This window comes from Cryptotermes secundus, unplaced genomic scaffold, assembly GCF_002891405.2.
Source record: "Cryptotermes secundus unplaced genomic scaffold, Csec_1.0 scaffold209, whole genome shotgun sequence".
Lineage (NCBI taxonomy): Eukaryota > Metazoa > Arthropoda > Insecta > Blattodea > Kalotermitidae > Cryptotermes > Cryptotermes secundus.
This window is the reverse complement of record NW_019727789.1, coordinates 1,579,889-1,603,388: the sequence shown is the minus strand read 5'-3', so window position 1 is coordinate 1,603,388 and position 23,500 is coordinate 1,579,889. Positions and strand designations below refer to the sequence as shown.

At 40.2% G+C, this 23,500-nt stretch overlaps 1 protein-coding gene across 1 annotated transcript in view; it reads right to left on the bottom strand.

Moving 5' to 3' along the window:
- Positions 1–22,497, bottom strand: part of LOC111864984 (glutamate receptor ionotropic, kainate 2) — a 502,412-nt gene extending 479,915 nt beyond the window's left edge. The window contains exon 1 of the mRNA XM_033751646.1: positions 21,320–22,497. Coding sequence (XP_033607537.1) covers positions 21,320–21,422 — 103 coding nt within the window. The 5' untranslated portion in view covers positions 21,423–22,497. The remainder of the gene's footprint in view (positions 1–21,319) is intronic.
- Between the last annotated feature and the right edge of the window lie 1,003 nt (positions 22,498–23,500).

Below are 23,500 nucleotides of genomic sequence, written 5' to 3'. Positions count from 1 at the left end.
AACCCATGAGACGCCATTCTGGGTCGTGTGTCACGAATTTCAAAGAAAAGAAAAGAGAAAGTTGAAGTTTTCAGCTAGAGGGCTTTGAATTCTTTTTCGATATTGGCCACATAGATCGAGATGGACAGCCATTGATATACATATTTGAATCATTCATGATATATTACGAATATTGATTAGAACATTCAGGTCAGGTCAGCTTCTATCCTAGCGGCTACCTTTACCTTCTTAACGTACTTCTGTATGTTATAAACGAAGATTAAATTCCTGACAATGACCGGTGCTGTAAGAGTTCCGGGCTCAAGTCTTATATGGAGGCTGCTTATCCGAATGAACTGTCGCAAAATTTTTCACCTTTCCATCGGGGTAAATGACAAAATAGTAGAAATCTCCAAAACCAAAAGACTTGCGGAAAGCATGCCTTCGACCTCTGTTCAGAACATATTTGCTAAAATAAATTTTTGGAGTTGCTCTGGTAGTGCATCAAAAGAAGCAAAGAACTTTCATGTAAAGTGCTTGATATTTTCATCCTGCTTTAATCAAAATTTTGCTATATCGACAAATGTTATTAAGATCAAATTTCATGAAAATCAGTCACTTATTCTCGAAGTGTTACATGCGTACAGACGAAGGATTTACACGATTCTAACCTGCATAAAGAAACTCTGAGGTTCTATAAAGGCGCGTCCACATTACTCGTGCTCGTGCTCGTTAGGCTTGTGCTCGTCGGGAGACTCGTCTGACTTTTACTTATGCTCGTAAATCTTCGTCCACACTACTTCAGTTGCTCGCCAGGCTTCGGCGCGTGAGGATCCGTATATTTACTCGTAGTGTCTATAGGCTGTAGTCGTATTTTATTTTATTGGCTATAGTTTTTAAATTAAAAATTAAAAATTTGCTTGTCTCGTGACTTGTCATATCGTCCACATTACTCGCGAGCATAGAGAGTCACACGAGCACGAGCACGAGCACGAGTAATGTGGACGCGCCTTAAGATGTCTCTACCGGCACTTCATATGCATTCCTTTCATTCTCCAAAGTAACGCATCGCCAACTTCCGACATGACAGTGTCCTGGCAGTATTACTTAAACCGATTCATCGAAATCCTCGTTATGCAATATCATAAGTTGTTTATTTCTTTGGTCTAAATATTTTTATGAACACCTTATTTGCAAACACTCCTATGGTTTATTTTTGCTTCTCAATAAAAACTACCTACACTGCCACTCAAAGCAGCATTCAATATCGTTATTATGTAGATCAATGGGATATTCTGCGTTTTAAAACTTTCTGATAAGATATGTCCTGAAGGGCGTACTCAGTATGTAATAGCACGTTAGCGCTCCTACTTCATGCTCGTGCAATCATGAGTTCGACTCTAGTTTCGGATGCCCATCATAACTGAATTTTTCTTGAATTTCCACTGTTCCTACGACATATGCTGGGATAGTATAATAAAATATGCCACGGCTTGTTCCTTCTACGTCCTTCACAATTAAACATTCATATATATACCTTCACACTCCTTTATATATAATCTATGTAGTCAGAAACCCGCTCTAGAAAACCGAGTTTAAAGGCCGTGGGAATCCGTTGCGCTGATCACGCGGCACCCTCTATCCGCTATCTGGGCCCACACGAATGCACGAAGTACGTCCGTTGTAACGAACTTACTTTATGACGGACGTTGCTGAGGACACCACACAGTTTCAGAATGCGGTGCGTAGTTTTTTATCTGCAATGGAGCCAGAAGAAAGCGTAGCATTCGCCTCTCTTGTTTATTTCTACAACAGACGTCACGACGTTCGTTACAACGGACGCATTTTGTGCGCTCGTGTGGTCCCAGCCTAAAGTTTATACTGACTTCGCCGACAAGCGGCGATCTCTCGGTCGGTATAGTTTGCTTGCCGACTACAGGCCACGGAGTTTTTATTTTTGTTTTTATATTGTGCTATGAAGAATATTATCTTCTGGTACGTAACATCGCATAGTCTGATAGATGTTTACTGATGTTCCAATGGAAACTCCATCTTCGTGGTCGGAGAATAAAGGATGAAATGAAGGGGCAAACGGCAAGGCTCACCAGTCCACAATAATTTTGAAATAACCTCTTCCCCTCCCCCGATAAGTTAAGATTTTCCTTCGTTGCTCGAAGGAAACATAATGATGCTACAAATTATTGCATTACGAATCGAATGACAGGGATTTATGGGGGATCTGGTATCTGCGAAATAACAGAAATGAACTTCGTAATTGTAAGATCTGATCAAGCCTCTTCTTCTTTTATATCTGTGTGTGAGGAACTGCTCCATTGTTCTGGAATCGAAGTACGCTTTCAGACTGGTTAAGCAAGCGGAGTGATGCAATAAATCAGCACTGCTGCCATCACGCCACCGCGGCAAGATGAGTGCTTACTGGTCACTTCTGAGATAGGACGGCTACTTCTGACCTTTCGGCTTTACTGTGTTGCATTTTTCATACTTAAGCCATGTCAGAAAAAGAAAGCATGAAGAATTGTTCCAGTGTTACAACGGCACTGTTAGGATTTCCCTTGAAAACGGATCCTAATATTGTATCTTTAAAAAGAACTTTTCTAACTCGATGGAACAGACTTCTTAGGTAGTAACATTCGTTGAGGCAGTCAAGAAGTTTACTGCGTTTTAAGTACCACGAATGGGGGAGAAGAAGAATGCATATAGGTTATTGGCGGGAAAGCCCAAAGGAAAGACCCCACTGGGAAGACCAAGGCGTAGGTGGGTGGACAATATTAAGCTGTATCTTAGAGAGATGGGATGGTAAGAATTGGATTGATCTTGCTCAGGATAGGGACCAGTGAAGAGCTCTTGTGAACACGGCAATGAACCTTTGGGTTCCATAAAATGCTGGAAAATTCTCGAGTAGCTACAGAATTGACGGCTCCTCAAGTAGGGTTCGGCTCCATGCGTAAATAAGTAAGTAAATACTGCATTTAAGTACCCTGAGGGTTACAGAATCCAAATTACCTCCTACAAAACAACACGGAAATTCTCCATATACAATTGTTAAGGGATAATATTTTATATTTATGACATTGTAATAATAGTGTATGTTTGTATTGATAATGTCCTTCTGAAAATGGTCGTTGCGACCGAAACATGCAAAGGATGACAGATTAAAAAAAGAACACAAAATTTATCAATCACACTGGACGGCGTTAATAATCTTTACTAGTGTGACAGTGATACAGCCCACACTTACATAAACTTTTTTTTTCTATTCGAGAGAATATACGCACAATTTCATCTCTCTTATGCCCCTATTTACAGAATGGCGCCTACCTTGAGGATAGAGCAGTAACTTCTACTTCAATTGCCAGCCCATTGCTATTAATATGGGAAATATTAACAAAATACAATATTTTTTTTACATTATCTTAAAGAAAATAAAAATAATGGAGATAGAAGCGTGACCTATTAAACCGTGGTTAAAATTTAAACATCTCCGTGCAGAAAGTTCAGCCTTATAGCGGGCGATGGCTGCTAAATTAATGTAGCCGGCAAATAAGATCTATCTCCTTGTGAGAAGCTAAGATAAAAAGATCATATTGAAGTCAAGCTATTACTGAACTAACGAGAAGTTGCAGACACTCTTAAGCTGATTAGGCCGTGTTTACGTAAGTTGTAATAGACTACGATGGTAATTACTCTTACAGGATAAACTGAAAGTGATTAAATATTGATATTGCAACGAAGGTTCCTCAACAACTCTATCAGGTAGAACAAGTGGAAGATATACTGACAACTTAAGAAAATCAGTATATACACGTATTTTTGTAGAAGGGCTATGCACCCATTGAATATCTCTCAACAAGTCTGAGATGTCTATGTGTGTGTGCGTGTGTGTGTGTAACAGAGAAAATATATCGAGGAATGTTCGACTCTGAATAACTCCAAGTCTGACTTACATCATCATATTGTGACGTGTATACCGATTGCTAGTCAATGACTCGGTAAACACATTCCCACGGAAACAAACGCGCGCAGCAATAGGACGTCCATTGCTAGGCAACAGATCAATAACGACACCTCCTTAACGGTAGAAGCTGTGTTTTCTGCGTGGTCCGTACGGAGTGGTTATAAAGAAGTGTTCAGCAGAAGCAGGAGGGAATAGACTCGAGTTTGAGACGGCAGCCTGCCGGGATATGAGGTTGGAATTGAATTGAATTGGCAGTTGCAGAATAATGGCAAAAAAGGAATTAGGCTATCGAAATAAGACTTTACATGTGATTTGAAGTTAGAGTGAGATTGTTAAAAGTCCGTTGCAAGGATACGACTAGTGAATACTGAGAATCTTAGTGCGTGTGGAACGGTGAGCTGTAAAGTGTGTACATCCGCGATAGCGCTGTATTGCCTGTAGCCCCGAGTTGTGAATGTATAAGGTGCAATCAATCCAATCATCCAAAACAAAGCCGTCTTATAAGTCACTCCTACACGTGACACTATTTAGGCCATAAGAGAGTAGGATAATAGCCAGAGGGATTAAGGTTAAGCTTTCCCTGTGCCTAATTAAGTTAAGCACTACGCCATGAAGACGTATGGGGGAGTGGGATTATAGCTCCACCATTCCTGACCTCGGCACTAAAGAGAAAGCGACGAGAGAATATTAACCGAATTTGCACATAGACGGCAAAAGAGCGAAGCGCAAATTAATTCAATTCAGTTCTGTACGAGAAGTTGTGAAGAAGGAGTTATTTGCAAGAGTGCTCAATTGAAAGTCTGGCTAAGAAGAGAAGGCGTTATGTATGATATTTAGAATATGTAATTCAGTGAGACTGTTATAGTTCCAGTGTTAAAATCCGTTGCCAGGAAATGTCTAGTCGAGACTGTAAAAGACCGCAGACACTAGTGTGTATTTGTGTCAGCGATCAGTAAAATGTAGTCACGAGTCTTGAGTGTATAAGTGGTCATTAGGTCGAGTCACCAATACAAACCCCGTCTATAGTCACCCTTACATGTGACAACATTAATTAACGTGAAGGAATTTTGAAAATATAAAACGGCCGAAAATCAAGTTAACGTCACCTAACAGTGACAGTTTCGCTTCCACAACATAAGCATGGGCGTTACCCTTATTGCCGTTACCGGTCTTAAGAATTTCGAATTCACGGCACTTGGCTGGATTTTACTGGATCATTCCAAATTCCACTAAAAAGGGACAGCTGGATCGCGAATTCGAATGTGTGGATGCACAGACTCACTTTGTCTGCACAAAATCATGAAATAGCTAATCTTCCTTTTAGCCTCGATTTGAAAATCGAATTTAGTATAACGTAAATACGCCAAAGCCGATCACAGTGGCCGCGCAGTCTGAAGTATGAACTGTCTTCGTTCGCTCGAACGCTGAGTTTTTGGGTTCGAATCTCACTCTAGGCATGGATGTTTTTCTGCGTTTATTCTGTGTTTATGTAGGTAGCCGCCTTGCGCCGAGCTGATCCCCCGTCCGAGGAGCTCCATATCGGAGCTACTATAATAGATAGATAGATAGATAGATAGATAGATAGATAGATAGATAGATAGATAGATAGATAGATAGATAGATAAATAGACAGACAGACAGACACCGCTAGAAGTTAAAGCCTGTTTACAAAAAAAATGTGCAGGTAATTTTCGTTTCCTTCATCGATACGGATTAGTTACATGTATATTGTAATGTTGGTAGCAGGAAAACATTCTTCGGTGCCGAGATAATGGTGCATATGGCGCTACAAGGTGAAGCGGTCTAGCTGTATTGGTGCTAGTAGTGGTTTACTCTTGGATAAAAATGTTTCGAATTTATTTAAATATTTACGTACGTGCACTGTATATATTGAAGAAGATATTTGTAATATTACTTTCTGAGTAGTCATTTGAATATTATATGTCTAGTTGATATAATATTTTGTATGATATACAAATTCTATTACGGCAGGTAAAACGAGGGCCATTGAATTTGATTTGAATAAGAAATATATATTTGTGCCATTTTCAACAGAAATAGCGTTTCCCCGCATAATAATAAAGCTCGGAATATAGAAGTATTGTGTTTATAGCGGCAGGTTAATGTGTTCGTTAAGGAAATGTAAAAAACTTATAATCTCTGATATGACCTAAGACATAATTTGCAACTTTTGAATATGTCTCAAGCAGTATATGTATCATGCGTGACATCGAATAAATCTGACCAACAGTGTTAATTATTAAATTATATCTAATCTATTTTAATCATTTATTCTGATACTAGCCAAAGTTTCCCAGACGCATATAAGCGTTCCATACCTTTGTATGGACCGTGTAGGTAAATACAACTTTCCTATTTGATAGGAGATCTCGAAATAAATGTAGGGATTCCAAACGGTTACGCTGCAGAATAGCTCCCTGCATCATACGAAAATGAAATTGTGGAGACGTCGAGGAGGATTATTATTGGAAACAGTATTAGTAATGAAATAGATAAAGTTGTCCCTGTACTTAACTAATAAAGCACCACGCCAGAAAGACATATTGGGGAGTGGAAGTATATATTCATATTGTGACGTGTTGGCGTCAGCACTAGTTAGAGGTGAATGGCCAGCTTTACGCCCCGGCCGCTCTACCCCGGGGAAAGAGCGTCCTGTACCAATGGGATAGGAGGCTTGATTGGCCCCAGGACCGGTCTGGACAACGTGAAGAGGAGAAAATCTTACCCCTACCACGACTTGAACGCCGATCCCTCGGTCGTCCAGGCCATAGCCAGTCGCTACGCAACATTAGTAACGTGACATAAAATAACTGTGGAAGCATTTGGTAAAAGTAGAGATACGAAATGGATCTCGAAGACATCCAAAGGGTCGAAGCATATTCACTCATAAATTATTGTACCAATTATGAGCGTTTACTATATTGGTTGAGTACAAAAAGTATTTTCTTGAAAATATTGTAATGTATCGTATGAATACAGTTACTCATAAATTCCTTTGTAACTTTTAGCTTCACCGAAACTTTATTTTATAAGTTATTTCAATTAGTATGAAAGTAAAGTTAAATGTACAAGTACAAGTACAAGGTCAATAAGAGAAAGTTAGTATTGCGTAGTCAGTATACTCTTCTGTGGTTATTATTATTATTATTATTAGAGGGGGTGGGTTTCCCCATGCACTTAGACCAGTTATTGGTCCATTGTGCGTCCCCCTTTAATTTCTACTGTCGCCATACCCTACCGGTACTGGTTCGTGCTATCAGCCCCGTTCAGCCAACGAGGTCGCCCGTCGGTACATGACATTTCCCCCATCTACCAGTGGCATTGGAAACTACTTGGGCGGGAAATTGTTGCCTAATTTTGCTCAGAGGTCTCCTAGAGACATGAGGATCTTTTACTCTGTGGTTGTTAAGAAATGCATTATAATATTACAGAAAACCACCACAGCTGCTTAATAAAGATAGTCACAGAAGAAAACAGAAGAGGCTTTAAAATAATTCAGAATGTCCTGCTACAGTATCACTGAAAGTGAGACTCAACAATTAAGTAATAAAAAAGAAAGACCCATTTGTCAATGTTCATACAACATTCGGACGTTATTCGTGCTCTTATTACTGGTTACAGGCAGTTATGGAGTACGGTCGCTGGCAGATATTCAGTGGCATGACGTTCATACGAATTTTCGTGGAAATCGGACAAGTGATTGAGAAATGTGAATTGGCGTGGGTGGCAGACCGACACTGTGTACACAGCATTATGACTTTTAAAGGTCACGTCCCCCACCCTTCTGTCCCACGATGAAAAGAAAAGTAACGTAAAAACACATAAAATATGTTGAGAAAGAATACAATCTCGCGATCGCTGCTCGTTAGTTGCATGTGTATTAGGATGTTGGTACCAGGAAGCGTTGTTTAGTATTTTATACTTATGCGTTGGTAGGTTGGCGCGCCTGGGCCTGCAAGATGGAGTCCACTGGCTGTGTGCAAGAGACTCGCAAAGTACCGTCGAAAGGAAACTGCATCAACGTTACATAAACGTGCATACACAGACAATTTGCATATTGAAGATCGTGCTCATATCAATGTTACGTGTCAAATAATGTGACAGCTTTTTGTCGTGTGTATAGTAACGTGTTTTTTATATGTAGCGTATGTGTTCTATTGCACGATTGATCTCGTGTCTGATTCAGATGATTAATGTGTGTATGTTTATTAGTAGAATCAGTCTTCTCTTTTGTAATTTTGTCAACCCCTTATATATGCATAATTAGGGTGTGTATAATAGTATATTGAACGTTGGGACGCATTGGGCTACAAGTTCACATATGTTCACATATGGCCACATATGTTGAAGACCATGGAAAATTACAGTTTAATAGAAGTGTTGTGACGTTTGAGACGTCATTTAGATATGGAAATTCAGATAATACTCGTATCTGTATTCAAGGTCATGTGCATATTAATTTTATAGGTGTAATCGTATGTGGTGACCATGTGAAATTCACGTACATACAGTAATGAGTACATTGTGTGTTCTGCGGAGTACATTGGCGAATGGGTTTGAATCAGATACGTGATATATATGTGTGACTATGAAGAGAAGCAGTGAAGGCGAACATATGTAAATAGGGAGTTTATGGTGGTAAATTAATATGTTGGTAAAGGGTACGTAAGAACTTTACACAGTGGAAACAATGAAGGGATTTATAAGAAATATGAACCAACAGAACGTGAAAAGCTGAAATGTATGTCGAGAATTCTTTGCAACATACGTAAGTAAGAAAATCCGACTATTAGTAAAAGTAAAGTTGTCCCTGTGCTTAATTACTTATGCACTATGCCATGAAGACTACTGGGTGAGTGGACGTATAGCTCCACTTTTCTTGACCTTGACACTAGATGGAGTTATGTGGTCAGTTACACGAATTTGCCGCTTTACTGCGCGGGGAATGGGCCCCTGATACCGATTGGGTAGGAGCCTGGGTTGGCTCCAGTGTGATTCTAGCTAGTCTAATGAATTCCTACATCATGACGTTTACTTCCACGGGAATGTGTTTACCAAGCCGTTGCTTAGCAGTGGGTATACATATCATAATACGAAACAGATCCTACCAAATTAACAGCGCCGTTGAATAAAATATGACTGAGAAACGTACGGTGATGGAGGAGGAGGTGAAGATAAAGATGATAGAGATGGAGATGATAGCAATGCTGATGAAATATGACGATGAAAGTGATGAAGAAAGCGCTGAGGTGCAGGCTGTTGCCAGTGTTTTATGAAGTTACACTTTTTATCGATGTTGAGAGCTGCTGATTTGGTCGAGGGAAGTGACGCCCCGTCTACCGCGCAAGTGACGTGTCTGTCCAGAGTGACGTGATATTTCACCGGATTCTGGAGGTCTCGTCTTGGAAGCGATACACGCCGTCTTCGATTTACGTCTAACGAATTGATTGCAATACTTTTTTTCGAACATTGATCTTAATCTCCTTCTGCGAAAGCAGATCCAGAGAATTATAATTTTCCTCAACTTACAATTACTTATGGTTGCCTAGGAATTGGATGTCAGGCTTTCGATATCTCGGCAGAGGTATCAGGAATTTGAGTATTTATAACCAGAAACATAACGTTACAAGATAGAAAATAAAATTAAAAAAAAATGTTAAGCAGACTTAAAATTAAAAACGCACCTGATAACTATCTCCTCAGAGCTGGGTCCTTTAGAAACATAGTTGCTTATCCACCCAAGAAGTTCGCACCTTATTGTGATAGCCAAAATTTCGTTACTGTGTTCTCAAGAGCCCTCCACTGGTCTCTATTCAGAGCGAGATCAGTCCGATTCACAACATCCAATATTATTTCTTTAAGAACCATTTTGTAGTATCCTCCTAACTAAAATGTCTCCTTATCTCCTGTATTATGGGAGGGTCAAATCTAATATCCTAGAGACGAATACATTGATAAGAAATTTTCGATGGGCCCCCAAAGTCATATTCAGGAAAATATGTAGGGCTCTTATGTTGGAATCGGTTATCCGTCTATAACCAATAGTTTCTTGTTCGTAATCATTCCGAGACATTAATATTGTTGATCACACGTTATATATTCTATGCACGCAGACTTTTTGCATCGTTTCACCATTGGCAGGCTCTTTAGTTTGCCAAGGTAATGTAAACTGCCCTATTAAAATGTAATTTTTCGGTCAGTAAGCTTCAGTGTCCTAGCCGGTCACGGTAGCCGAGCGGTCCAAGGCATGTACTGTCTTCCCTCGCTTGCAAACCGGAATCGTGTGTTCGAATCCCACTCAGGGCGTGGATGTTTAGTTTGTGTGTATGCGTTTTTCTGTGTTTGTGTACAGGTAGAGGCCTTGCGACGAGCTGATCACCCGCCAAAGGAGTCCTACCGAATGTGTAAAATCTAGAAAAACCGAAGTGAACGGAGAAGTTCATGGAAGTAGGCCTAGGCCCACTAGACCTGTAGTGCCAAGGGGAAAAAAAAAAGCTTCAGTGTCCTGTTTCCTATGGCGGACCTAATGTAGAACACTAATGTTATTGTTAAATTTGCTCCGTACTCTTAGCAGCATTTAGAGTAGCCAAGCCTTTCAAATCATTGTACAAATACAAATGATTTTGTGAAATTCGTATCCTCATTTTATTTTCCTTTATTTGAGTGATAATCCTTCAAATTTTAGCTACTTTATACTACGATACTGACAAAGAAAGTAACCATATTCCGGTCAGTAATTGATACTTCTATTTCTTTCATTGTGGACGTAAATGTGGGGCACGCTGTAGCGTTGTTGATTGAGGCGCTATGCTACAAGCCGGAAAGTCGTGGATTCGAGTCCCGATAACGTGGATTTTTTCTCAGTTATGTAATCCTTCCAGCCCTACTATGGCCCAGGGGTCGACTCAGCCTCTAACAGAAATGAGTACGACGAATCTTCCTGGCGAGATAAAGGGCGGCCGGCGCGTAAGACTGACAACCTCACCACCATCTGTGAGCCGATTGTCTATAAAATGTGGGAACCCTGACGTCTCGCAACCCTATGGGCCTTCGTGGCCTGATACAGGGTTAGCTTTTATGTAAGTAAATGCCATTATGGATAATCACCACACTATGAAGGCGTATTGTCATAGTGAATGATAAGCTCCATGCATTCTAAATTTCGGTTCTAGAAGAAGATCGGTGGACTGTTTCAGGCTCCGACAGGTTTAAATCCGGAGAAGGGGCCTTGACATTCCGTTGAGTATGAAGCTAGGAGGGTCCCAAACTAGGCTTACACTTGATTACGATGAGAGAACACCTAAATATTTATTTATTTTTTATTTTCATCCCGTTGCGTGAATACAACTAATAATATTAATGTTTATTAATTTAAACCACACTGCATTATTTGACCCTTAAGAACACCCTGAGATGACCTTTTAAGGGCCGAAACATGTTGTGTGGTTTAAGTTAATAAACATTTGTTGCTTTGACGGCTGAACATGTAAAATTGACATTATTATGCCTAAATATTCATTTTCTTTTGGGGGGGATAATAGAATATTTATTTCCTTTATTTCCAACAATATTCGTTAAGTCCATATTTAAATTAATGAAAAATATTAACATCGTTATGATATTTTCAAAATAATACTTTAAAAACATTTGAAAATTTTTATTGCAGGAATAATTATTTAAAATTTAGGGTATGAAGCCTCGGTTATCCATTTCGTGGTGTGCAGTAGTTTCACTGCTCAAAGCAACCTGTGCCAGAGAGTGCACGCTTTCGTGTTTGCGCTTGTGTGTGTGCGTGCACATGTAAGTGCAGGCATGAGAAATAAGCATTAGTACATATAGTACTTATAATTGACTGCTTCCTGAATATTATGCATATAGTTATATATATTCTGGCGTTCCGCCTAAAAGCCGGAATATCTTGATTCAGAGCGGGCGTCCATTGCTAAAAAACGGCTTGTTAAAAACACGTGCCCGGGACAAGAAGCTAGCATAGACCATTGGTGAGCAACACTCGGTAAATACTACCTAAAAAACCGGAATATTAAAGTCTGAAAATAACAGACGTAAATTTCCGGGCAACGGCTCAATAAGCATTGTTCCCGCAACATCCAATATGCTAAAGATAAAATCAACGTGTTACATAAAAATGAAGAGACATTCCCGCTGCAACGAATAGACCAGCTACCGATATACTAGCTAACATGGGAAATGAAACCCTTCAAGAAGGCGTTTTCAAGTCCGTCCGAGTGTAGAAGATAAGGTGTCAGAGAAGACCCGAGCGGAGGTTAGGTCAGAGGAGAATTGAGAACAGGTCAAATCAGAGGAGACCACAGCGGAAGAAACCAGCCCAGTCAAGAACCAGAAGAAAGAAACGTGAGAGATGGCGGGCTAGTCAAGTTGCATCGTCTGCAAGGCGTTATTTCAGAGTGAATGTAATTGTAATTGAGTTATCCAATAAACAGCTTCGTCAAATCCGGGACCCATTAATTTCTTGTCACGTTACCTGGATACGTGACAATGCATTATATTTATTTTTCTTATTATTTCCTTCTGCTCAGATACCCGGCGTGATTACACCAATATACGTAGTGTCTGGAATAGGGGCTCAGCTACCAGAACATTTATGTTATGTTCCAAACGGTAGCAGATTTTTCTTTTCACGACCTTTTGTGGGCAGTCTTTGGGGCCTATTCATGCTCCTATTCAACGGGTATAGTGAGATTTCCCTAAAGTTAAGCGGTCGGTTCGTAAACTGGTCACTCTCATTAAATACTATCCTTCGTCCAATTAACACCTCGAGGATAAGGTTCAGGAAACCATTTGCTGATGCTGGGTGTGCTCCAGAACCGGCCAAGAGAGTATGAGAAAAGAATATTCTTAATTACTCCTGTTTTCGTAGCTATATCTCAGTCTTCCCATGTGGCTTCATAGTATCGTGCATAAATAAGTACTGTGAAAATATTACTTCGCTTTACACTCCTTCCTTTGTCTTTTCGGTGTTATGTCAGGGAGGACCTAACAGATTGTTAATGTAGACAGATGCCTGCATCCGGGAGTACCTGATATAAGTGCTATGGTGTTATGTGACGTGAATAAACGATGTCTTGAAGGGCGCACCTGTGTTTGTGTGTTATGTATTTGAGCGCGTGTATGGTATGAAACTTATTTTCCCCTCTTTATCTTTATGTTCAGTCACCACAGTAGTGTGTCTAACTACACTGCATATGTATTATAATATGTTTCGGCCCTTTCTGACCGTCTTCAGTTAATACATTTGGACATTCACTTTCCTATTTTACTGTTACGTTCTCCCTATACTGGCCAGTTTTTATTTTTGTTTAGTGTTGAGCTTTCTTTTATACCTGTATGATTTGGCTTTTGTTCATGTTGGATTATGTTCCTAGTATAATTTCTGTGTAATATAGTGTTATATATTGTAGGTACTGATCTTTGATTGTGTTCATACAGTTAACTAAATAATTAATTGCTCAGTTTTTGTGTTTTTATGTGTCGCAGTGAAGTACACATCGCATGAAGGTACACAGATGCTTTTGTTTATCTAGAAAAATGATGTTTAATGAAGTAACCTTCTTTTCCATAACAACAACTGTGTACTCTGGTAGACCAAAGTTTCGAGGTAACCTACTGCCTTCATCTTCAGAGTTTAAGAGAAGAAATTAATCTTCTGCCCTGATTATGAACACAGCAGGTTTCTTTCGCAATGTTAGTATCTTCTTAAATGAAGCTACGCATAGCCAATCTGTTAAGACACTGCTTCTCTTAGTCACCGCAATGAGAACCTCTCATCTAATGATGTAGCAACAGTTTATTAAAGCTTTTATTTAGAGTCATGAGGTGAGAGAATTATTTTGTATACAGGAATAGGACCCTTGAGATTTGTTCTGAAATTTGTCTACAAATAAATTTAATCTGATAGGATGTTTTTCTTCGAAAGTTGTTTAATTTTGTTTCAGTAGGACAGATACACATTAATTTGATATCATCCAATTACACTACAATTACGTATTGTACGTTGGACTTTGATCAATGTTATTTAAATGTAAATGTATAGAGGCGCTGTTGCTTTGACAGAAAACAATAATTTGTAGTTCGCAACAATGTATAGAGCTGCCCGTAAATTAACTTGTGGTCATTGCAAGATTAGAAGAATCAACTGAAATGAAAACTACATATAGACCCTCTCACACGCGCCATCCAACAGACCAGTAGCAATGCAATTGTATATGGTCATTTTGTAAACTTCATACTGTCAGGTAACTTAGTCACTTTTGGTTTTGGGGCCGCGCCATAGCTCAAGCGGTTAGTCGCTGGCCTTCCACCGCGGCGGCCCGACTTCGATCCCGGGTCTGGTCAAGTGGAATTTGTGGCGGACAAAGTGGGCGCTGGGGCAGTTTTTCTCCGAGTATTTCGGTTTCCCCTGCCAATCTTCATTCCACCAATTCCTCCACAATCACCCTCATCTATCATCTGGGGCTGGTACAATAGGCCAGAAGTGGCCGCAGTACAAGGGACTTAGTCTCACCCCACTAGCAATAAAAAAAATAGTTTAACCTGTGATTATAAATAACCTTGTAATTAAATACGTAACAGTTATAATACAATTTACAGTTACCTTTTCATAATATACAGAACTTCATATGAACGTACTTTACTTTTCTAACCTTCTCATACATCACACGGAGTGTATGACGTGTGCGTGCTATGTATATAGTTGTCACCTTCTCGTAATATACAGAACTTCATATGAACCTACTTCACTTTTCTAACCTTCTCATACATCACACGGCGTGTATGACGTGTGCGTGCTATGTATACAGTTGTTAGGGCTCTTTCTTGGCAACTATGAGACAAAACGAGCTGGGGTATCGGCAATGTTCTTGAGTCGTATTAGGGAGGTTGTCGGTTCGAATTCAATCGAGACATCGGATATAGTGACTGAAAGTTTTCGTGGATTTCCTCAGTTCCTTAAGGCAAGTGCCGTGATGGTGTATCAGTTAGGCCTAAACAGCTTACCTCCAAATCCCTTCCAAAATAGCATTCATCTCTCATTCATATATCTGACGTTATTCAGCCTAGCAACTGAGACCGTCTTTAAATCGCCCACTAATAAAATTTTCTAGGATGAGCCGAGATTGAAGGCAATATATTCTTTTGTGCGACAGCAGAAAATACATGAGGTAGAGCAGTCTTTAAAGGCTTAAATTTTATGACTGCTTTCCAGTTACGAATCATATCCTCTGGGGTATAAAGCCGCGTAGTCCGCTGAAAGTCAACAGACCTTCAGGAGAAACATGCTTCATCCTTCTGCAGGTTCGAAGGATAACGCTAGCAAGCTACCTGCTTCATGCTGTTTTCTTCTTTGGCTTATTCTTCGACCCTGAGAATGGGAGCTAGAGATTCCTCCGAAATGTAATTTGGCTTTCAACGGGCTGCATGCTATTATATCCAATAGAAGTCTTCATAACCACTGCTATAAGAACCTCAAATCCTATATATTTTCTATTCGTTGGTTCATCCTCCATATAGAACATGCTCTATATTTTATAAAAGAATATATCAAATTATGGGACGCGTCCCACTGTTGGGATTTAATGGCTTGCCGGATGGTACGTGAAATCTTGCAAATAAGAAAGTAGGGTAAATGAGGGAGAGATGCCGCGTTTTTTTAAATATGTCCATAAATAACGAAAATATACATATTTAGAAAAATTAAAAATACCTTTAGTTGAAAAAGTCTTCTACCCAAAGCACAAAATCTACGAGATTTGAAACTAAAGGAATATAATAAAAAGTAAAGCCGTCCCTGTATTATTATTATTATTATTTATTGTTCTGACTTAGGTGAGACTTGAGTCCACTTTGTATTGAGCCCAATATTGGCCTATTGTACCAGCCCCAGGTGATAGATGATGGTGATTGTGGAGCAATTGGTGGGATCAAAATTGACAAGGGAAACCGAAGTACTTGGAGAAAACTTGCCTCAGCGCCACTTTGTTCACCACAAATCCTACATGACCAGACCTGAGCTCGAACCAGGGCTCCACGGTGGGAAGCCAAAGACTAACTGCATTAGTTATGGCGCGGCCCTAAGCGGCCTCCGTATTCTAGAGGTAACGTTCCCACCTCATGACTCGTGTTACGCGGGTTCAAACCCGACGGAGGTCGTGGAATTTTTAAGGGCGGAAAAATTCAGGGAACAAGTCCTCCGGGAGGGACTTTAAGCCGTGGGTCCCGTGTCGTAGCTTTACGGTACGTAAAAGAACCTCATATCTCCAAAGGAGGTCACTGAGCTAAATTCAAGGACATTTCCCTCCCAACAGTAGTCTCTAACGCCTCTGATAGATGGGGGAAGCATTATAGATACCGCCAAGCCAGTAGAGGCCGAACTCGCTGGCTCGGTCGGGACTGATGGTAGCACCAATATCGGTAGGGTATAGAGACTGGTAGAATATCATAGAGGGAAGCACAGTGGACCAATACTGGTCTCAGTGCATGGGGAAACCCACCCTCTCCAATAACTAAGTAACTAACTAACTATGGCGCGGCCCTAAGCTGTCCCTGTAACAGGCCATGGAGGCCAGTAGGTTCCCGCTGTGTAACAGAATGCAGTGTAGTGGTATTCTAATTAATTATTTTCCTTCATTGCAAACGTTATCGGCCGTCAAGCATGCTGAGCCATCAAGAAAATTCGCGTACGCTTAGGGTGCCCATACACGTACGAGTCTGGCTCGCGAGTCCTACTCGGCTCGGGTTCCAATGAGCCAAACTCGTCCGTGTGTGGGTCGCCATGCTCATACGTGTGTGGTGAAATTAATCCGAGCCCGACTCCTCGCCGAGCCGGACTCGCGAGCCAGACTCGTACGTGTATCATCGCCTTAGTGGCCGGCGATGGCCCGGTAACAGTGAAGTGTGGAGCCGTGAACACGTCAATAGCTTTAAAAGTTTCCCTGAGAGATAGTGTCGCGACCAAAGGATTGTAGTTACAAGTGAAAAGAAAAGGAGAGACTGCACTTCCAGCAACTGTCCCTAGGGTGCGAGCGAGAATCCGCAACAGAATCTTCTCTGTTTCTGTCCCGTTTTCTTGTTGCCTTTTCTCTTTTTGTGGCTTCCACATGAATTAATAAACATCTTATACAAGGTACGGGATTCATGCATCTACAGTCCATTCGCGGAGACGAGAGAGTCCTCGTAAACAAATGCACGCGGTGTCTCCTTCGCTCTTTGAATGAAATCATGCAGCGATCACGTGATGCGTGTATCGTTGCAGGGGCGTCCAAAGTTCACTCTTCAGTCTGAATGCAGGTTAACGTGCCTCCGAATGCAGTGAGTACACTGAGTAACTGCGCGCTTTGTCCACTCCTTGCTGTCAGCTGTGGCGACGCGGGGCTCGCTTTGTTTACGCTGACTGTCTCGTCTCCGCGAATGGACTATAGTTTTTAAATTTTCCACACCGAATCCAGTCAGATAGTGATTTTATCTTGAAATATTCGTAACAAATTTTGCTGCCGTATATATCGCCTTCCTTTTCTGAACTTTCCTCAGTAGTCTTTCTTCATTGAACTTTCGTCCGTGGCTTCTTTCGTTCTGGATATATTTCTTGTTCGATTCTTCTCGTCAGCTGCCTTTCGTCTGTTGATATGTTCTTGTCATATTTGAATGGTACTGGCTACAAATCCTGAGGTCTCGGGTTTCGATTCCCGGCGCTACCAGATTTTCTGAGAAGTAGTGGGTCTGGAACGGGGTCCACTCAGCCTCGTGAGGATAATTGAGGAGCTACTTGAATGGAAAATTAGCGTCTCCGGTCTAGAGAATCGATATTAACGGCCGTGAGGATCCGTTGCCTTGACCACGCGACAGTCTCCATCCGCAAAAGTTGACACTATCTTCGACAAGCGGCTATCGCTCGGTCGGTATAGTTCGATTTCGGACTACAAGCCACGGAGTTTGTTTTGTGTGTAGTTTGCACTTTTCTTCAGTCTCATGTTGAATGCCATAGGAATCTTAGGAGCGGGACTGACTTCGATGAGGTGTTTCAAAGCATTACAGGAATCGAACACCAGATAGCAGCACACAACAGACTCTGAATCCTAGATAGCAACATAATCGACGTTACGGAAACACCGACAGAGAACGAACGTGACGGCCGACCGCCATACAACAAACTCCCAGCTCAGCAAGAACATTCAAGACGGCCACAGCCGACAAGCCAAACAGAATCGTAAGACAAACATGTGCAGCTCAGGGACACCAAAATTAAAACAGGTGGTTAACCCACAAAACCAGAAGTAACCCGAGGCAAACACATAAAAGAAGCAGAACAGCTTCAAAGTGAGCAGCAGGTTCCTTCATCACAGCAACTGTAACACCTGATGATGGCTGGTTAGGCCGAAACATGTAGTGTCAGAAAAACGACGAGTGAATAGTAACCGATGTTGCTCTGAGTTCTATAACGAAGCAGCTTTTTGATAACGGACTTCGTTTCGAAAAACCAAAGTACTCACGTTGCTTTTTCTCGAACATCCGCCATTTTGAGGCATGAGCCCTTATTTTCTCTCAGATATAATTCGGTGAGTACGGCGTTGCCAAATAAACTTTCTGAGTTACAATTTCATATTCCTTAATCAGTTATATTTTATTTCCGGTTTGAAAATTATAGGCCACGGAAACCCCTACAGTAATTTAGAATCACATTGTATGGCTTTGTATGATAAAACGATAGATAAATGTTTAATTGGAAAGGATTGTGACCTACTTTAAGATATTTTCACCCCATTGGTCTTGAAGCACTGAGGTAAAACAACGAGAAACCTCAGTCGTATTCGATGTCCGGCCCGAGATCCGAATCTAGCACCTTCCGAATTCAAACAGAGAGCTTTGCCGCTCTGCTGACTCCCTAGGCGCGGTGTTCTAAAAAAATATGTACGCGATGGACAATTCGTGCTTGTGGATAGATAGGGCAGTTATCGCTGTTGTACTTCAAACAGGCAAAATGGTTTATATCAGGACTCTGCCAAAAAACGAGGGACCTATTGAAATTAAACAGAGATCAATTAAGATAGGTGGTAGGATTACTTACTGGACACTGGCACCTAAAAGGACACCTTTTCAAACTGGGATTGACAGATGACCCAACCTGTGAAAGGTGCCTACAAGAAGACGAATCAGCCACACATATCTTATGTGACTGTGAGGCTTACTTAAGATTTCATCACCTGGATCATCAGTTCTTCATGGAACCAAATGACATTTATAATGCCCCCATAAATAAAGTCCTACATTTCATTCGAAGTGTAGAATTAATAAAGGGTTAATCCAAAGGGGAAGCACAATAGATTATTGAAGGTCGCGGTGCGAGGACCGTATTTTATGGCCCATCCCTCATACTCGCACTCATATCGCTGTTGTAACATTACGTGTTACCCGAGCTTCACTATTTAAATTCACTGTCCCCTTAACTGAATATTGAGATAATTTGTCCGAGACGGTACTACATATATTGAAACGTTCAGGCTGTTTCTCTGAGACCCCTCTGCATGCATTTCTGCTTTATGGGCTTTTAAAATATGAAGTCGGATCTGTATCCGTTCTTGCAATGGACTCGTTCTGGTAGAGATTTGACTCTTCTCAGTCACCGACTGTTACTTGGATGATTAAGGGTGCTAGTATAGAACCATCAGCATACAAATAACATCTATTGGCAGTTCTCAAAGTATTTATTATGACCAAAGTATATGTTATTATGGCACCAATAACTGAATAGGTGCACAGTAGTAACCAACTCAATCTGTCACTGGGTTCCGGCCCTGTTACTGATGACTAGGCACAGTAATTTGAAAGAAACAACAAACAAACCAACAAGCAGATGATCGGTGGTACACCGAACACGTGTATTCCCGGTGAGTATAATTTTCGGAGTCCTCCAGCCAACGTGTCTTAAGTTAGGCATCTGACCTGGTTACCAAAATTCAGGTGAAAGACGTCCACTTCAGATTTTGATTTGTTGGACCGGGCAAGCTGGGGGGGGGGATGCTGCTTAATGTGTCTCCTCCCATAAGAAGAAAACAAATTCAAGCGGCTAGAGTTTAGGGGTGAACCCCGCCACCTGCTACACATTTATCAGACTGGAATTTGGGATAGCGAGGGTCCAGGAAGGCCCTGCTAAAACTTGCGACTTACGTACTAGTTAAAATTTAAGATTTCTACGCGTTAACGTGTATGATTTACTGACGTGCAGCTGGCTTCAAGCTTGTCGTAAGGCACCTGCTACATGTTCCAAAAGGAAATATCCAAATATGAGCCGAAAGTGATGAATTTCACAGAACCCTAGTCATACAAAAACTCAATTAACTGTTCCACAATTTGGACTACTACACATCTTAAATTGACATGCAGAAAGTATTGGACCATTTACTAAAAATTCTGTTACTCACTCCACATAGAACGGTAAGCTTGGCCTGTTCAGTTGTTACCCACTCTGATGTTAGTGATTGTTTGTTAGGCCCCATGTTTTGCCATATAGGCTTGCAGGCAGCCACTACCGAGATTTCCTCTCACATGCCCTGCCAAAGCTACAGGAACATGCACCACTGGCAGAGCACGAATGTGGTACATGCAGACGGTGCTCCGGCACATGTTAGCTGCGCTGTGCGAGATGTTCTCAGTAAAATCATGACATGGACAGATAGAGGAGGAACCACTGCGTGGCCTCCACGCTCACCGGACTTGAATCCTCTGTAGTTTCACCTGCGGGGACATCTAACAACCCATGTGTATGCAGTTCCTGTTGATAGAAGAGGCACAGCGCACTGTGGATGCCTGTCAGACTATCCGCAACTGTCCTATCATCTCTGAACGGAGGCGGCACTCCATGATGAGACATGTCGAGGCGTGCATTGAATCTCATGGAGGACATTCTGAGCACTTATTATTGATGTACTCTTTCAGCTGTAACTAACAAATTAAATGCTTCCGGACATGTGTTGATACGGACATTCTTTGTTGTTTCGCAGGTGAACTCGCGCCCGAAGTTTTTCCACACCATTCAGTTACACTTTATGTGTGTATATATATATATATATATATATTCCTTTGCGCTCATAAAATATTTAGAGAAATACGATAAACACGTACCGGTACACTGCAATCAGTCGATCACTTGAGTGTTTAAAACTTGGTGCAGAAGTATCACAGAAATATATGTTAAATGTCTTTTCTGTTGTCAGGAGAAATTTGTTTTTATGTATCAGAACTCAATTCTTTATGGATATCTGGCATAAGTGAACTGAGGACCTGATAATTTATTACTGGATTGGATCGACTTACCAACTCGGATGACAGGGGGAAGAGAAGAGGCAGTCCATGGCGCCAAGAACAGTAGCACTGCACCAGACAGACACAATTTCAATGCTTCAGATGGCGCCGCCATGTTTGAAATCACAACTTAGTGTTCGTTCACCAAAACAAATTATTGACCACCACTTCGAGTCCACAGCAATAAGACTTCCTTAATCACAAGTGATATAAACTGTTCCAATATTTATTGTCCCTTCGTAGTATGTTCTAGTGTTTCTTCTTCCAGTTTGTGATAAATTGTTACTCTTGAGACGTAATCAGTTCACTGAGGAAATCCCATTCACGAACGATATAGGCTGAGCTAAATATTAGCACAGTTCAACATATGTGTGATCCTTTCTTGCGGTCTCTTATATACAAGCACTGAATAATACTGCTTGAAAAGAAACGGAATTCAACCGTCACTTATTAATTCATCTAATTATGAAATTGAATATAAGGCTGTTGCATAGTCTAATATATAATTAATGAATTTTGTGGTAAAAGGAAGACAAAGTTAACGCATAATTTGCAATAAGAACAATGCTTCAGAGAACAACACTAATAATATTACAAATTTTGTAACTTAGAGAAGATGCTTGAGAGATGCAGGAAAACAAATGCGTGATATATCGTAGTTAGATTTGCTAACTTCACTCTGTATTGTTAAAAGATATTTTGGCAACACGGAAAACAACGATACATAACGCGTTGTTGGAATTGTATTCATCATTCATCGCTTGAAAATTCATACTTTGGAGTCTAGTTTGTGATTCATGTTAAGATGGAATTTGATAATGATATACGTAGAAACTTAAATTCACCCTCGTTTTCGTCCATAATTCCATTTACAAGTCTATATTATGCTCTTCTTTGAGAAACAAGTTGTCAGTTCTGTTGAACAAAAGTATGTAAGATGTTCTCTGTTGTCTATATTCACTGTATTCTTGTTTAGAATATTTGAGACTCTATATAATATACATTCTGGAGAAGAGATCTGTTATATTTATCAAAAATACACTCTGGATGAATAAATTCATATATTTTCATAACATCTAACCACGAATCCCATACACAAAGACAATTAACAACGAAGTTCAGCCACTGTACCTTTACGCACATTTGATGGGATAATATTTTAACAACACAAATGTACACAATATTAAGAACGTGTTTTATTAACGTAATTTATATAAAAACTGAAACGCATAATGTTATGGCAGATAAAAATATATTTTCACTATTGCAGAAACCATATATTTAAAACTGGACAGACGATGTGAGTATATTATTGATTTAATATCCATATTTTTATATACTTTTAACAAAAAAATATTGTTATTTTAGAATCTAATGAACCATTAACTTTATATATTCAAATCGGCACTATTCTGCAACGTATAAAACGCTCAACTCTTTGTTAATGTATAATACACTTACACATGGAAGTGTTTTGAAATCCAGTCCACTTATTATAAAAACTTCACACTTTTGATCTTGTGTTGTATTAATCCTTAATTCTCAATAGCAACTATCCACCGTAAAAGGAACTTGATTAATAATGTCTATTTGCTTGTCTGTGCCAGCCTAATCACAAGTCTTGCTGATGTTGCTAATTGCTCTCCACGTTGGTTTCAGAGGAACATAAAGGCATCATTAGAGCACTGCAAAAAGTGAACCCCCCCCACCCCCGGCCAGTGTAATGTGTTGCTAAAGCCACAGGAACATCGATGAATTGGAAGTAATGGTGTTTGAAGTATAAAGACTCAAAGACGAAAAAAGAAAAAAATGAAGAAAAGCTGGGATGAAAGGAGGTATGGGTGAAATTTAGCGTAGCAAAACCTCCGAGCTCCTGTGTATTTACTTTTTCATTTACCTTGACTGGGATGGCATAATCTAAGACACCACATTTTATTTCTTTGTTACGAATTTTCTCAAACTTGAAAAAAAACTTTTATTTTCTTTAAACTTCTAATTATTTATAGAGCAACATATACTCTTAGGTCTACTCATAAATAAAAGACTGATTGTAATATTTTAGCTTTAGAGAAAAATTAATATAAAGTAATTCATGGATGCGTAAATATTTGAATGCATATGGCTGAAGAATCTCTCAGTGTTTGAATTTTCGGTAGATAATATATAAATATTCACCCATAAATTGTGCGATTT